Genomic DNA, 15,061 nt, shown 5'->3' on the forward strand with positions numbered 1-15,061 from the left:
GATATCCATATCCATAAGACTCTCTGACTCACTTCACACAAACTAGGTGCAGATACAACATTACGCTGAGTTTGAAGACGCAATGGGGAGATAGTAAGTTCTCTCTTCATCACCCTGAGCATTTTGATTTGTAAGTCTGTGCTTTTATTCTGGTTATCCAGGAACACATTCAAGCACATCTCAAAGCTGAGTAACCTCCAATGGGATGAGTTGTCCATCTGTAACAAGATCACATGCACAGCTAAGGATGGTCTTGAGAAATTTACGAATCTTTCTGATCACCTCACCTATACCTCAGCTTCTTGCAGCAATCAATGGAAAAACCCCAAACCCCATCTGGGCAACCTTATATTCTGCTTTTGTGGGATTACTTCGTGCCCACCCTCTTTGACTATCCAGACAAGCTCAATGATGGTCCCACTGGAAAAACCTGGCTTCATGCACATTTTTTATTACAAACACCTTCAATGTTCTACTTGGATTTTCAAGGAAAAAAAGTGTTTGTTTTAAACCAAAATTGTTAAGAAGATACAAATAACAACATGTCTGTCCAGGAAACAAAAGTCCTTGCAACTTGGCAGTTTCTACTGAAATCCCACCAGTCGTCTTACTTCTTGATAGATGGGGGCAGCCAGTTCTTTGGCTTTCTCTGCTCCATCCTCTAAAACCTTTATCAAATAGGATGTGTCTTCCTGGAGTTTCTTGATTTCATTCCTGATAGGTGCAAATTTTTGAATAACTGACTCTGCTACTACAATTTTGTAGTGAGCAGTGTCAAGACCAGCTGACTGGTGCAGCACTTCTTTGATGCTAAGCCCTGTTACTGCAGCGTGAATAGACACCAGATTGGAGACACCAGGGCGACTGGCTGGGTCGTAGGTCACCTCAGAGGTAAAGTCAGTCACAGCTTTGCGGAATTTCAGCACTATTTCGTCAGGGCTGTCCGCTATGTTAACAGTAGCTAACTTCTGTGGGTCTGACTTGGACATCTTCACTGTTGGATCTCTTAGGGATTTTATTTTCTTTGTTGTACCTTAAAAAATAAAAAAGGAATAATTATGAATGCACACAGACAACAGTTGCTTATGAAAATTGCTAAGAACACTTTGTAGCAGCATGACAAAGTTCTGTTTATTCTTGCTTAAAAATGAGTTGTGACCACAATCACGTATGCTCCTATTTAGTCCTTATGCCCTCCCTGTCTTTCTAAACCACTTTTCTCCTCTCATGAACTAAATTAAAATCTTGTCCATTTGTCCCCTCCTCACTAAGCAGAAACTTCTGCTAGGAGACTTCCTAATGTTTTCTCTAGCTATATGCTGATCTTCCCCAAAAACTCTCTCCTCCCTTGTATTCCTGGCACTGGGGGACAAGTTACCTAGAGAGCATGACTGTACATTACTGAAAGGTTTTAGAACAGTGGACAAACAGGTTAAATCCACTGGTAAAAAAGTATCCCAGAACAGTTAATCTCCTTACTTTAGGAAAATTTTCCACCCAAAATCTCTTAGTAATTCTCCCAAATATCAATAAAAACAGTTATTAAAAGTTCCCTAACTGAACACTAACCAGCTCCGTTAGAGGGAAAGCACTGTTCAGATAAGAGAGGTGTGGGTATCGTACAAAATACTCAGATATATGCGTGCAAATGAAATAGAATAGTAGCGTTAGGGGAATATTGCAAAGTACCTTCTTTAACAGCATAAACCCAAACAGTTTCAGTCTTTCACCAAGAAATATCATTCATGGAGTACAAAGTACCACTGATCTAAAAAATACTCACACCAAATTGTATTTAGGCACCTAATACAGCCAACTAAATTACCCACATACTCGTCATAAATGGCCTATTTACTCAGTGAAAGGGTAAGTGTTCTTCCAGGGTAAAATTCAGACTGCCCCAGAAAGTGCTTGTTCTGAATCACCTTGGTCCATCTCTTTTCTGCACATTTGAAGGAGTCCAGGTAATCTAACTGCTTACAGCTAGTGAGTCTGAATAGGTCCCTAACTCCTCCAAGAATCTAGGAAATTTCACTGGTTTGTATATACTTGTGCACTTATGAAGGTATGCTTTTCATGAGGAACGTTTAAATGTTGGGTTTTTTTTCTTTCCTCTTCAAATTGAGCTTTTTACTTCCTAGGAAACAGTCTTTCCTGCATCATAGGCTACACTCAGCTCCTCATAACAGTGCTTAGAATTTAATTGTTCATTAGAAACTGCAGAGCTTGCAATACCTAGTATTCTCTAAGCTCCACTCTGGATCTAACACCGTTTTGTCACTGAGGCTTGAAAACTGAGAAAGGTTTATTACTGCCTGTCTTTTCTAAGGTGAGAGCTCCTTGCCCTTTTAGGGCGAAGGTCTCTGCTGTGCATTCCTCTACATTACTTACAACAAAGATGCAATACTTCTTCCTTGCCCAATTCTTCACGTTTCTTAACAAACATGCCATTTGCGCCATCTGATTCCTCCTCACCCCCCGGCCTATGACCTTATAGCTCAAAAATGGCTGAGAAGATTTCCCTTATAAGTCTCCCTGAGCTGAAGATCAAAAATAGAAAGTCTAAGGTCTGTAAGAGACTCTTACTGAAATATGCAAGTATATATTAAACATATTTAAAAGATTTTTGAGCATTGTAGCAATAAACCTACAAGCTGTTTAGCATGCTTAATGTAAATATCTACCACTTGGACACTGAAGAATTCTGCTTGCTAGAGGTCTCTCTTTTTGTTCCTTACACGTCTCCTGAACTAGCAACATGGAGCAGAGACTCTACTCCTAAAAGGTTCAATACTTGAAGAGGAAGGCTTACTGGCTGTAGCAGAGTGCATCTGGCCCCTAGGACTAGAATACCAGACGTCGCATACATTCCTCTACCGGGGATTTGTAAAGCCTTATGTCTATCTTGGGAGTTCAATTTCACAGCCTCTAGTCTCTTTTTGTCAGTTTTTAATTTTCCACTCCCTTAGCATCAGTTTGTTCCCTTTTCTTGGTCCCTGAAACTATTTCCACAATATTTAAATCCATCTTCAACCTTGAAGTGCAGTTAAGGGGGAAGAAAAAAAACAACAACCAACCAACCAAACCAAGACCAGCTCACTTAAAATGGCTTTGGGCACAGGAAAGAATTCTCCATATTTCTTGTTGAAATGTTGTGCTATATCTTGGGCTAGTTCCAGGTGCAGGACTTGATCTTCTCCAACGGGAACATGTGTCGACCTTTTAATAGAAGACAGATACAGGAAACTCAGCAAAGCTCTCCGGTTCTGCTGAAATGTTACTGAAAACTGTCACAGCTTCTGCCATGATTGAGGGCCAGGTTGAGCCAAACACTCAGTCCCAGTTAGATATAGCTGCTGTGGGAGCAAGACCCCAAACTGACTGTATCCCAGGATGAGTCTGCTTTTTGTGCTGAACTGAAGCACATCTCCAAGGGCAAAAATAGCCCTTTGTGAAAACATACACAGTGAAGATACCAATAAAAGCAAATCATTTAACTCAGCACTAAGAAAGGTGTTTGTAGAATCTCCTGCTGTCTCTTTAGAGATCAAAGAGCACGTGTTATAGTGTACGAACAAAGTAAGAAAAGATCTGCAAGGCATAAAGCACAAGCACCTTGCCTTGTCAAGTCTCAGGAAACCATCACTGTTGTGGAGAAGTTAGTACTGTGGATTTATCAAGGGAAGGAAAGAAGAGATTTGTTCTTCCTCATAGGTCATCATTATATAAATATCATGCGGGTGAGCCTGTGCCTCTACTGCCACAAGTGTTATCATTCATAGATTAGAACTGTTAGGATCAAAGGATCATTTGATCTTCTGTATTGAACTCAATAGCTTGACTGCAGTTCTGGAGGAAAACACAGTCTGCACAAGAGGACATGAGGAGGTAAAGAATCCATTACTTCCCCTGGTGATTCTTTCCCACAGTTAATCATACTTGCTAAAAATGTATGATTCTTTTAGATGAGGCAGACTTGAAGTCTTGCCAGCTTCTGATTACTCTCCCCTCCACCAGCAGTTTTTTTTTCTAAGGCTTACGGGGTATTCAGCTCTGAATCCTGGATATGTTCCAGCATAAGAAAGTTCACTATGCATCTTTTAAGTTCCCAGAAAATTTCAGTTCAACACGGTACTCCTTCCTTCCGATTCTGAATTACTGGGCTGACATCCAGGAATCAATCTGTCCACCTTTATTCCCCACCAGTTAGCAAGGCAACCTAAAAACAGTTACAGTAGCCAATAGGATACCACAGTGGCCTAGAACTAACAGAAAGAAAATCAGTTACCATAATCAATATACTTTAAAAGCCGGTCAAAAGAAATGTTTCCATATGCCAAAATGGTTCCATATTCACAAAGCTTGCCACTAAACAGAAAACATATTGTCTTTATAAATGCTTCTGCATGATTCTTTGCCTTTTTCCTTGCTGGTTTCTTTATATTTCTGTCCTGGTGCTATTTTTATTCCTTTCTGTCATATATTTACCTTCTGTCCATTTTCCTGTCTCTTTGATCCTTCGTTTATCTGAATTAGTACTGTTTCTCTCCCTCCTCCAGCTCTTAATTCTTCTTCACGACTGCCGTTTCCTTTCTGTGATCCCATTTCTCCCTGCTTCTTGTTCCCAATATTATGTTTTTACATTAAAACATTTCTTATTAAAAGATACAATGTCAAATTTCTTCAAAGAGATATTGTTTCCCTTTCACTTCCTTGTTTTGTGCTCTGTCTGGACAGCCTGCAGTTAATACACATTGTAGACAACAAACCACTTCCAAGGCTCACTAAGGAATGATTAATCACATGATCTTATTATAAATGGAAAAGACATACATGGTTGAGCTCAACCAAACCAAGGTGATTTCTGATAAAGTTGTCTAATTTTCAGCCTTAAACACTGCTTGACAATCAAACGGGACTCACTGCTTAGAAGATTATTTTAATGTTCAAATTCATTCTGACTTTTGCTTCCCATTATTTTTAGTTAAAATTCAAGAGAATTAGAAATATCATCTAATATCTTCTAACATTACTGTTTTCCCTTGCTACTGATCACTTAGGATTAAATTTCTCTAGATAGATTTTTCTGTGTTAACAACTTGCCAGTCTTGGTTACTCTATCCTCCTAAGTCCCTGCCCTCATAGTTCTGTATTACTTCTCTGTCCCAATAAACATTCACAGCTTCACTTCAGAACAATTCCACAAAGCACATGCTCTCAGAACATAAAAATAATCAATACATAGTGTGTTATCTCTGATACTTATTGAGACAGTTTAAAACGTATTTTGAAATACAACCAGTCATGGCAATGCACTACAAGTTCTATCAGCTAGGCTACTAACTTTGGCATGCAGAGTCTCTAGTCCCTCATTAGAGTGTATTTCCACTGCAGCACATCGTAGACCACAGAGGAAATGGAACTAGCCCAGGTACCACAAGGTGCAGTAAATTACTCACTTTTTCATCAGTATCAACAGGCCTACACAGAATCCCACACTAATATGGGTACAGTATATACAGCCAGCTTAAGTATCTCTACAGTACACTGCATGAAATAAAGCATAACTACTTAAAATATATGTATATCTATGTGTGTGACCATGTAATACATAAAATTAAACATTATATGTGTTAAGATTCCCTAAGAACTGTTCTGAAGTGATCAGCTTTTTCTATTTACAGCCCTGCCTGTTGCTTTCAAACGAGGCTAGATTTCAACCAGCCACTTGAGAGGTAAAAAAGCTGTCATCCATTTCCAATCTTCTGATCTAACCACACCCAGCTCCCCCACTTAATAAGTTAGCATGTTGACCTGATGAACATCCATTCTAATGCAGCTGAACAGACATTGCCCATAGGCTCACATTCTGCCTCTTACTTGTACAGCAAAATATCTGCTGCCTGAAGCACAGGATAAGTCAACAAACCAACAGTTCCTTCATTATTCTGGCAGGCACGCTTCATCTGTTTGCAAAAGAAAAACAGAGAGAAATCACCTTTTTGGGTAACAGTATCAAAGTCTGCGATTGTAATTAATTAGAATTCCAACCAATTTGAGTAACTTATTGTGTAACTCTAGAGGAAAGTGTGCCATGTAAAATCCACTCCTTGTGAATTCACACATCCCATTTTATGTCGTATATTTATGAATTTCCCTATATTATTCTGATATTGTAGGAAGGAGAAAACAGGCTTGTGTTTTCTTTCTGTTTGTGATCTTACTAATGAAAATGGTTACAAATACAAAACAATCAAGCTGGGTTATTACACTTATTATTGATAACCCCTACTTTTTAAATAGAATTTTCAGCAGTAAATTTTGGAAACACTTTATAATTCACAGAAAAGAGGTCAAGACATAGTGATCATACACAGTCACCTGGAGAGTCAGTGACTGCTGTGAGGAGAACTGAGAACTACAGAGGCAGAATCCAGGGTTCTCTATTAGTTCATGCTGCTCCCAACAATCCAACCACTGCCCTAAAGTCCTTTACTGCTCTGTGATAAGGATCATTTAAACCAAGATAGTCAGGCTACAGATACTTGTTCTGTTCTAGTGACGGCATATCTATTTTTTGCTTTTAACAACAGTTAAGTAACAAAATCCTTGCGATCGTGATTATATTATTAAGACTTTTCAGTTGTCTAAGTTTTTCTCACCCTCTCATACAAATCCTGTCTTCTGTCTACATCTCTTAAGTGCCTAGGGTTCAGGGGACCTAATTTGCAAAGCCTAGCACCTGTAACACCTATCTGCAGATCTGGAAAGTCAATCCAGTCAAAGTTGGATTTAAGAGCTTAACTTTAGAACCTCAGGTTTGAAAAGGTTGGCTTTAATCTATACCATGCATTAACACTGGTTGCTGTATTTAAGTTTTACTGTTTTTATTTAATTAAGAAGAAAAACAGGAAAAAAGAAAACATCTGGAGGTATTTAAGACTGCTCTGAACTCTACAAGCCAAACTGCTCTTAAGATTTATTTTTTTTTCCTTTTTTTGATACTTCTCTCTCCTGCTTTTTGGTTTTTCTGCTTACTAAACGCCATAATACAATACAAGGAAATTAAATGCAAGAATTCAGCTGATGCAGAAATGTTGATGCAGTACCAAGATTAAGAAAATGAACGCTTGAAACCTGTAAAAGCAGGCATTTACCCTGCATTAGCTTTATCACTCAGCACATTTTTAATACTTACAGTGTCTACACTCCTCTTCCATAAAATCTACAGAACAGCCACTCTTCACAGTGGAAAAATAAAAGCTTTTTATGGAGCTCCTTAATCAGCAAGGCTCAAGGTTTCCACTGCAATATCTTGTAGTTGTTTTGCATTATTAAATAAGCATTGAAATAACTCCAAGCATTCTAGCAAAATCAGTTTAACAACACTAAATAGCCCTCCTATTTAGTACGGTTTTTACAAGTTTCTGGCAAAAATACTATCCTGTAACTTCCAGCAGAAAAACATTCACTGAAAACAACAGACCTGGAAAGAGACGTTTTCCTCCTTCCACCATAGGACTAGCGAATTACTTAAGCCTAAAGCAAGGACAGCCAAGGTACAGTTGGTAGTTCACAGATAACAAGTATTTCAAGCACAGCAGTTCTACTGAATTCCCATACATTTCCTTTCGATTTATGAAAATGTCTATACCTTCCACTGGGGCAAGCGTAGCAGACGTGGCACGTTAGTCAAGCACCCAAGAATCCAGGCAAGTTCTGCATGCTCAGGAACCTGGAAGTACAAAGGCAGAATCTATTTTAATCTTCTGCATTTATAAGCATATTTTCCTCAATATCAGTTCAGATAAATAGTATCGCAGATCAGAAAACTATTTATTTTTGTCTGATAATTTTTCAATAAGGTCAAGTGACAAGCTAATGGAAAGTTTTGGACACTGCGTGGATTGAATGCACTAAACTCAAGCAGCATAACAAGGCTCTTGATCCTATCCACTCATATTATAAACAAGAAAGAAAATGCTTTAGCAATAACAGAGTTCAATGCACACATAAACTAACGAACTGCTGTCCATTGTGCCACAGCTTCCCCACATAATACATTAATAGTTACAAAACCTCTTTGCCTTTCCCATTTCAGTGCCGCTAAGTTTCCCAAGCTTCATTTCTTCTGCATCAGGGCCCTGAATGCACTAATTTCCCTTAATTGTCCTCACCAGCCTCACCTGAATCCTCCATCCCTACTCTCTGCCCATGGCCCCAGGAGGCCCATTTCAGGTCAGGCCAGACTGCTCATAGTCCTTGCCTGAGCTACATCACACTGTAGCACATCCAGCAGTGTAATAACTGCAGGTCCTTCATAGAAGTCTGAGCTAATAGCCACAGAACAAGTACAGCAAGACCAGGCAGGAACAGTTACCTCCCTGACCAGGACAATGTTCTGCAGTATTTCATCAGGGCAGGGGTGGTGACAGTGACAGTCTGGTGATCACCAGACATAGCAAGGTAATCAGTCACATCTGAAGACAATCCAGGAAGACCAGTGAGAAAATCAGGGCAGCAAGGACAGGATTGAGCACAAGTACACTGTGACATAGCTCAGGTGAAGACTAGGGGCCTGGGCCTGAGCTTAAGTAGAGCTCCTGGGCCACTGGGCAGAAGGTGCATGGGTGGAAGGTCCAGGTGAGGCTTGTCAGGGCTTTGGATGCACCAACAGGCCTTAATGACCCTGGCCTGTCTGCAAAACAGGGATAACAGTAGAAGTCAAACTACAGTACAGCTTGAATTGTGACTTAATTTGTCCCTCAGTTATGCAATCCTATCAAAACTAATAGTGATCCGCAGGTGAAAGAGAAGGATCAGGCCTCCATGTGCCCTTCACTACAAGGGTGGTTTAAAAAGATGAGAGAGGAAAGAAGATCCCATTTAAGGTCATAAAACAAACTCTTCATTTAACATTCTGGAGAGAGTGCGTTGATAGTGAAATTTTAATAGTTTCAGAAAGACATCAGACAGAGCGATTGGCCCCCTCCTCCTAAGAGGAAGACTTTCTACAGGCAGAGACATGAAATGTGCTGTGCAACAACCTCTGTTGGATGAATCCATGTTTAGCTTCTTTATATACACTCTTCAGCTTTTGCATTTCAAATATTCATTTTAGGATTAGTAGAAGAGGCAAGCATTGCTGATGCATATGCTGTTCTTTAATTTCTTTCCTGTCATTTTGTCTGTTGCTAATTAGCTATATATACAATTCTAATCAAAAGAAAAAGGTGATCTATGTTCTGCTCCTTTGCTTACATGTTTGATTCACTCTTTGCAATATTTGCAGGTTGGGAAGCTTCAGAGTGTGCTAACCATCTCAAAAATGTTCAAAGCTTTGTGCTTGCAATATGATACAACAACCCAGATGTAAGGCAGTAAAAAATGTTTGTTAACAAGTAAGAATTACTAGCATTGTTAATGGCAATTCCTTTGTTGTCACATTTTAAATGTAGCCATTCCCTAGCTAATAGACATTAGACTATTTTGACTGTCAATATTGTATAGAGGTATCTGACCTCAGGACAACAGCTCAGCAGTTACAGATATGAAATACTGCAGGTTGATTCTCTTTCCCATCTTTCTGCCTTTCCCACAGTTTTTTTTCCTTTTAATTTCCTCATGCTTATTTGACCTGCAATCTTCTGTACACAAGACAAAACGCAGCAAGATGTACCAAATGCACCTTCTGCAAGATACAAAGAGTAAACTGAACTTTACAGAAAATACTACACTCAAGATCCCTGCTTCATTTAGAAGGAATCACCATCTGGTTCAAAGTGGTTTCTCATTCCTTTCTTCTAGTCACGGATAGAGAGGAGATGGTGCTCTGTTGCACTTGTGTTGACAAGGTCTCCCTTTAAAAGCTATGCAGTCATTGATCCAGCTCTGTCAGACATTGCTTCCACAGCCAAGACTGCACGTGTGTTTCATTGCATTAGCGGCTTTGACATTACATCAGTTACCAAAACACAAAGTGATCTAAACAGCATTTGTTGAGTTGAATCTGCAGTTCTGGGTCCTAGCAAGTTTAAGTCACTTCTAATCCTCAAACACACACAGTCCTTTCCTAAGTAAGGCTAGAGTGCTGAATACTGTGAAGAAAAAGCCTGATAAAAGGGGGAGAAAATATAAAAAAGTTCACAGAAGGGGAGAGATTTCAGTTGGAAAAAATTTCAGTAGAGGAGCCTAATGAGTTAACATTCATCACCCAAACTGTAATAACTGACTGTATGTTTGTCTGTGAATCAGGACATACTAGGCTTAAACCACAAATCATTTGTCAGACTAAATCATGGTTTAAGCTACTGTGTTTTACTTGGCAAGAGGGGCAGGTAATTGATGCATTTGGTCTGTTACCGTGCATCAGCTCAAATGTGGTTACTTATTAAGCTACAGTACTCCATCACTTTGATTGGGTAACTTTGGATACAAAGAAACTGGAAGAAGTGAAGATGTATATGACACCAGTAAAATAAAAGCCCAGTCTACTCTTCCTTTCTGGCACAGAGCAATACCAATGAATCACGATTAGGAGAAGCCACTCTCTCAGGCAAACTCAGTCAGCCTCTTGCCCCAAGTCCATTTAAAATTCTGAGCAAACATCTTCATTAAACAACCAAAATGTAAGAATGTAAGAAATAATACTGTACTGGATCACAACAGAGGTAGCTGTAGCCTAGCACTCTGTTTCTAGAAGTAGCAACAAGAAATGGAATTTAGGGCAAGCACGTGAGCCTATTGCTTCCTACAGTACCTTCCCCTTATAATTCTCCAGCATCCATAATTGTTGTAATAGGGAATATCAGAAGGTATTATCCATGGCCCAGTCCTGTTAGTATCCATCTTCCCCATGAATGTGTCTAATCCCTTTCTGAACCTGCTGATACTGCCCGCTTCATGACCACACGCAGCAACAAGCTCCAGAGGTTCATACCTGATGTGTGAAGAATTACTTTCATTTATGCACTAAACTCTTTGTTGACTAGTTTTGAATGCTACCTGTTTCTTGTATTGTGCAATTTGGGGAACAATTCCAGATTCAGTTTTGTCAACTTTGATTTCATCTACGCCTCAGCCTTCTCCTCTTCGAGCTGAAGCACCCCAGACTCCTAAATTTTTCCTTTTAAGGTAGCTACTCTCTCCACTGTAGCATTAATTCCTCTTCTTTGTATAATCTTTAATTCAATACTTCCTCTTGAGATGCAGACACTAGAGCTTTACCCAGCATTCAAAATATGGGCACACTAAAGTTTTGTGACAAAAACACCACCTCTTCCTTGTTCTCCATACCCTTCTTGGTGATATGGAAATGATGACATATTGCTGGCTTTTTTGAAAATTCATAGAATCACAGAATCATAGAATCGTTAAGGTTGGAAAAGACCCTTAAGATCATCGAGTCCAACCGCTAACCTATCACTGCCAAGCCCACCACTAAACCATATCCTCAAGCACCACATCTACCCTTCTTTTAAATACCTCCAGGGATGGAGACTCCACCACCTCCCTGGGCATGTTCCAATGCTTGACAACCCTTTCAGTAAAGACGTTTTTCCTAATATCCAACTTAAACTTCCCCTGGCGCAGCTTGAGGCCATTTCCTCTAGTCCTATCACTTGTTACTAGGGAGAAGAGTCTGACCCCTGCCTCGCTACAACCTCCTTTCAGGTAGTTGTAGAGAGCGATAAGGTCTCCCCTCAGCCTCCTCTTCTCCAGGCTAAACAACCCCAATTCCCTCAGCCGCTCCTCATAAGACTTGTGCTCTAGACCCTTCACCAACTATGTTGCCCTTCTCTGGACACGCTCCAGCACCTCGATGTCCTTTTTGTAGTGAGGGGCCCAAAACTGAACACAGTACTCGAGGTGCGGCCTCACCAGTGCCAATTACAGGGGCACTATCACCTCCCTGGTCCTGCTGGCCTGTACTGGTTTTGGCTGAGAAGGGGTTAATTCTCCTCACTGTGGGGGTTGGCTATCTTTCCAGCTTCCCGGCTCTGCCACGTGGCAGGGTGGGGCTGGGAGGGGCAGGGCCATGGTGGGGGCGGCTGACCCCGACTGGCCAATGGCAGGTTCATTCCGTACCATGTGACACCATGAGCAGTATATTGAGGGGGGGCAGTGGCAGCGCGGAGGCGGTGTGGCGTCGGGTCGGCGGGCGGCGAGCAGCTGCAGCGCATGCAGTTTGTTTCGGTGGTTCGTTCCCCCTCTCCCCTCCCTTCCCCCCTCCCCCAGGGCTTTGCGCCTCTCGTTGTTCTCCTTTACATTGCATTTCTACTGTTGTTTCTTTTAATTTTAATTATTAAACTGTTCTTATCCCAACCCACGAGCGTTACCCTTCTGATTCTCTCCCCCATCTACCGGTGGGGGAGTGAGTGAGCGACTGTGTGGGGCTGAGCTGCCGCTAAACCACGACAGTCTTTTTGGCGCCCAACATGGGGCTCAAGGGTTGGAGATAACAACAGCTGCTGGTCACAGCACCATGTTGTCCTTTTTGCAGTTGGTGTTAAAAATCGGTGTTGGTTTGTTGAGTCTGCTGTGTTCTGCTGTGATTAGTAACGTTTTGCCTACAAGATTTGTTATACAAACACTCGTTTTCAGCTTTATCTGGTATTTGGGGTTTTTGCTGAAACCGTTACTGTACTTCGGATACCACCTTGTTGAGGCAATTAGCAATTATACCTCCTCCTCTGAGAGATTTTATATGGAGGAAATACAGAATAGTACCTTTGCAACTTTGTTCTATGATGTCTGTGCCTTTGTTACAACAACGTTTTTGTATCTTGAACATCCTTGGGTGGTTAAGGTGCACTTATTGTTAAGTTTTTGGGCATGTTGTTTTGGTTTTGACTAAGCAACTTAAGAATATCACCCAGAAATCTGCCCCGAGGCTTGATAGTTACGAGTGGCAGGGCATGTGGGATAGCATGGGCAAATACCTTGGGCAGTGGGCACCCCCAGTGTTTCGGAGTTTCACCCCCGAACAAGTGCAGAATCCTAAAAAACTAGTAGAATATTTGGAGAAAGTATGTTGTTACGCTGGGAACTCCAGAGAGACACAGATAACTGCAGCATGCTGGGGTCTGGCCCATGCATACCGAGCCCTGCTCAACAGTATTCAGTGCCCCCAGGGGGAAGAGAATGTCTCTGGATTGAAATGCAAAGTGACTGGCACTGTAGACAATCCAGCCCTGACAACAGGCGCTGCAGCCACTCAAACCCCCACAACAAGTACCGGAGCTAGCTCAGAAAATAAACCCGTACCAGTATCAGTTGCCCCCATACACAAGACGAAATATTGGAAGCGGACATCAACTCGTTTAGAACGGGATGATGAAGAACCAGGGCCATCGCGGGGAGAGGAGGGAGAAGTAATAAATGAAATAGAGACCACCCGATCCCTGTCCTTAAGCGAGTTGCGAGATATGCGAATAGATTATAGCCGTCGTTCAGGTGAGCATATTGCCCCCTGGCTGCTCCGATGCTGGGATAATGGGGCCAGTAACCTGGAACTAGAGGGAAAAGAAGCCAAACAACTGGGATCCCTTTCTGGGGAAGGGGGCGTTGACAAAGAAATTGGAAAAAAAACACAAGCCCTCAGCCTCTGGAGGCGACTCCTGTCTGGAGTGAAGGAAAGGTATCCCTTTAAAGAAGATGTTACATATCGCCCAGGAAAATGGACAGCTATGGAGAAAGGCATCCAGTATCTAAGGGAATTAGCTGTGTTTGAGTGATTTATGGTGACCTGGACGATCAACGGTCATCCAAAGATCCAGATGAAGCCGAGTGCACACGACCCATGTGGCGGAAGTTTGTACGGAGCGCACCATCTTCGCATGCAAACTCATTGGCAGTGATGTCCTGGAAAGATGATGAGACACCAACGGTGGCAGAGGTGATAGATAGACTCCGGGATTACGACACAAATATCTCTTCCTCGCTTGTCTCTGCTGTGGAGAAACTATCCCAAAAGGTCCAGCAACTCAAAGAAGATCTGTCCTACTCCCCACCTCGACAGAGCAGTGTCTCAGCTGTTAGGAATAAGCGTCCTTTGGCTCAAAGAAGGGGATACACACCACGGGCCACCCTATGGTTCTACCTGCGTGACCACGGAGAGGACATGATGAGGTGGGATGGCAAGCCTACTTCGACCCTACAGGCACGAGTACGTGAACTGCAAGGAAGAACAGTCACTCAGGGAGGCTCTTCCAGGAAAGCTGCTGCTCCAGTTTCCAGCGAGCAAGTCCCCAGACAGAGGAGTAGAAGCGCAGATTTTATTTCTAAGTGTAATAGAGGGACTCCTGATTCACATTTACAGGAAGTGAGTTGTGACTGCCATGATCAGGACTAGAGGGGCCCTGCCTCCAGCCGGGTGGAGGAAAGGGATAACCGGGCTTACTGGACTGTGTGGATCCGATGGCCTGGCACGTCCGACCCACAGGAGTATAAAGCTTTAGTGGACACCAGCGCACAGTGCACCTTAATGCCATCAAACTATATAGGGGCAGAACCCATCAGCATTGCTGGAGTGACAGGGGGATCCCAAGAGCTAACTGTATTGGAGGCCGAAGTGAGCCTAACTGGCAATGAGTGGCAGAAGCACCCCATTGTGACTGGCCCAGAGGCTCCGTGCATCCTTGGCATAGACTAACTCAGGAGAGGGTATTTCAAGGACCGAAAAGGTTACAAGTGGGCTTTTGGTGTAGCTGCCTTGGAGACGGAGGAAACTGAACAGCTGTCTACCTTGCTCGGTCTCTCAAAGGACCCTTCTGTGGTGGGGTTGCTGAAGGTCGAAGAACAACAGGTGCCAATCGCCACCACAACAGTGCACCGGCAGCAATATCGCACCAACAGAGACTCTCTGATCCCCATCCATAAACTCATTCACCAACTGAGGAGCCAAGGAGTCATCAGTAAGAACCACTCACCCTTTAACAGTCCCATATGGCCAGTCCGGAAGTCTAATGGAGAGTGGAGACTAACAGTAGACTATCGTGGCCTGAATGAAGTCACTCCACCATTGAGTGCTGCTGTGCCAGACATGCTAGAACTTCAATAC

General features: G+C 42.2%; 1 protein-coding gene across 4 annotated transcripts in view; it reads right to left on the reverse strand.

Annotated features, from left to right (window-relative positions):
* Window positions 1–435: 435 nt before the first annotated feature.
* Window positions 436–15,061, reverse strand: part of WARS2 (tryptophanyl tRNA synthetase 2, mitochondrial) — a 52,139-nt gene continuing 37,513 nt past the window's right edge. For all 4 annotated transcript variants that reach the window (XM_075107781.1, XM_075107762.1, XM_075107792.1 and 1 more), the window contains 4 exons: window positions 7,655–7,735; window positions 5,881–5,966; window positions 3,101–3,219; window positions 436–1,033 (listed from right to left, as the gene is read on the reverse strand). In XM_075107781.1, coding sequence (XP_074963882.1) covers window positions 585–1,033; window positions 3,101–3,219; window positions 5,881–5,966; window positions 7,655–7,735 — 735 coding nt within the window. In that variant the 3' untranslated portion in view covers window positions 436–584. The remainder of the gene's footprint in view (window positions 1,034–3,100; window positions 3,220–5,880; window positions 5,967–7,654; window positions 7,736–15,061) is intronic.

Source organism: Phalacrocorax aristotelis, chromosome 1 (assembly GCF_949628215.1).
Source record: "Phalacrocorax aristotelis chromosome 1, bGulAri2.1, whole genome shotgun sequence".
Taxonomy (NCBI): Eukaryota; Metazoa; Chordata; class Aves; order Suliformes; family Phalacrocoracidae; genus Phalacrocorax; species Phalacrocorax aristotelis.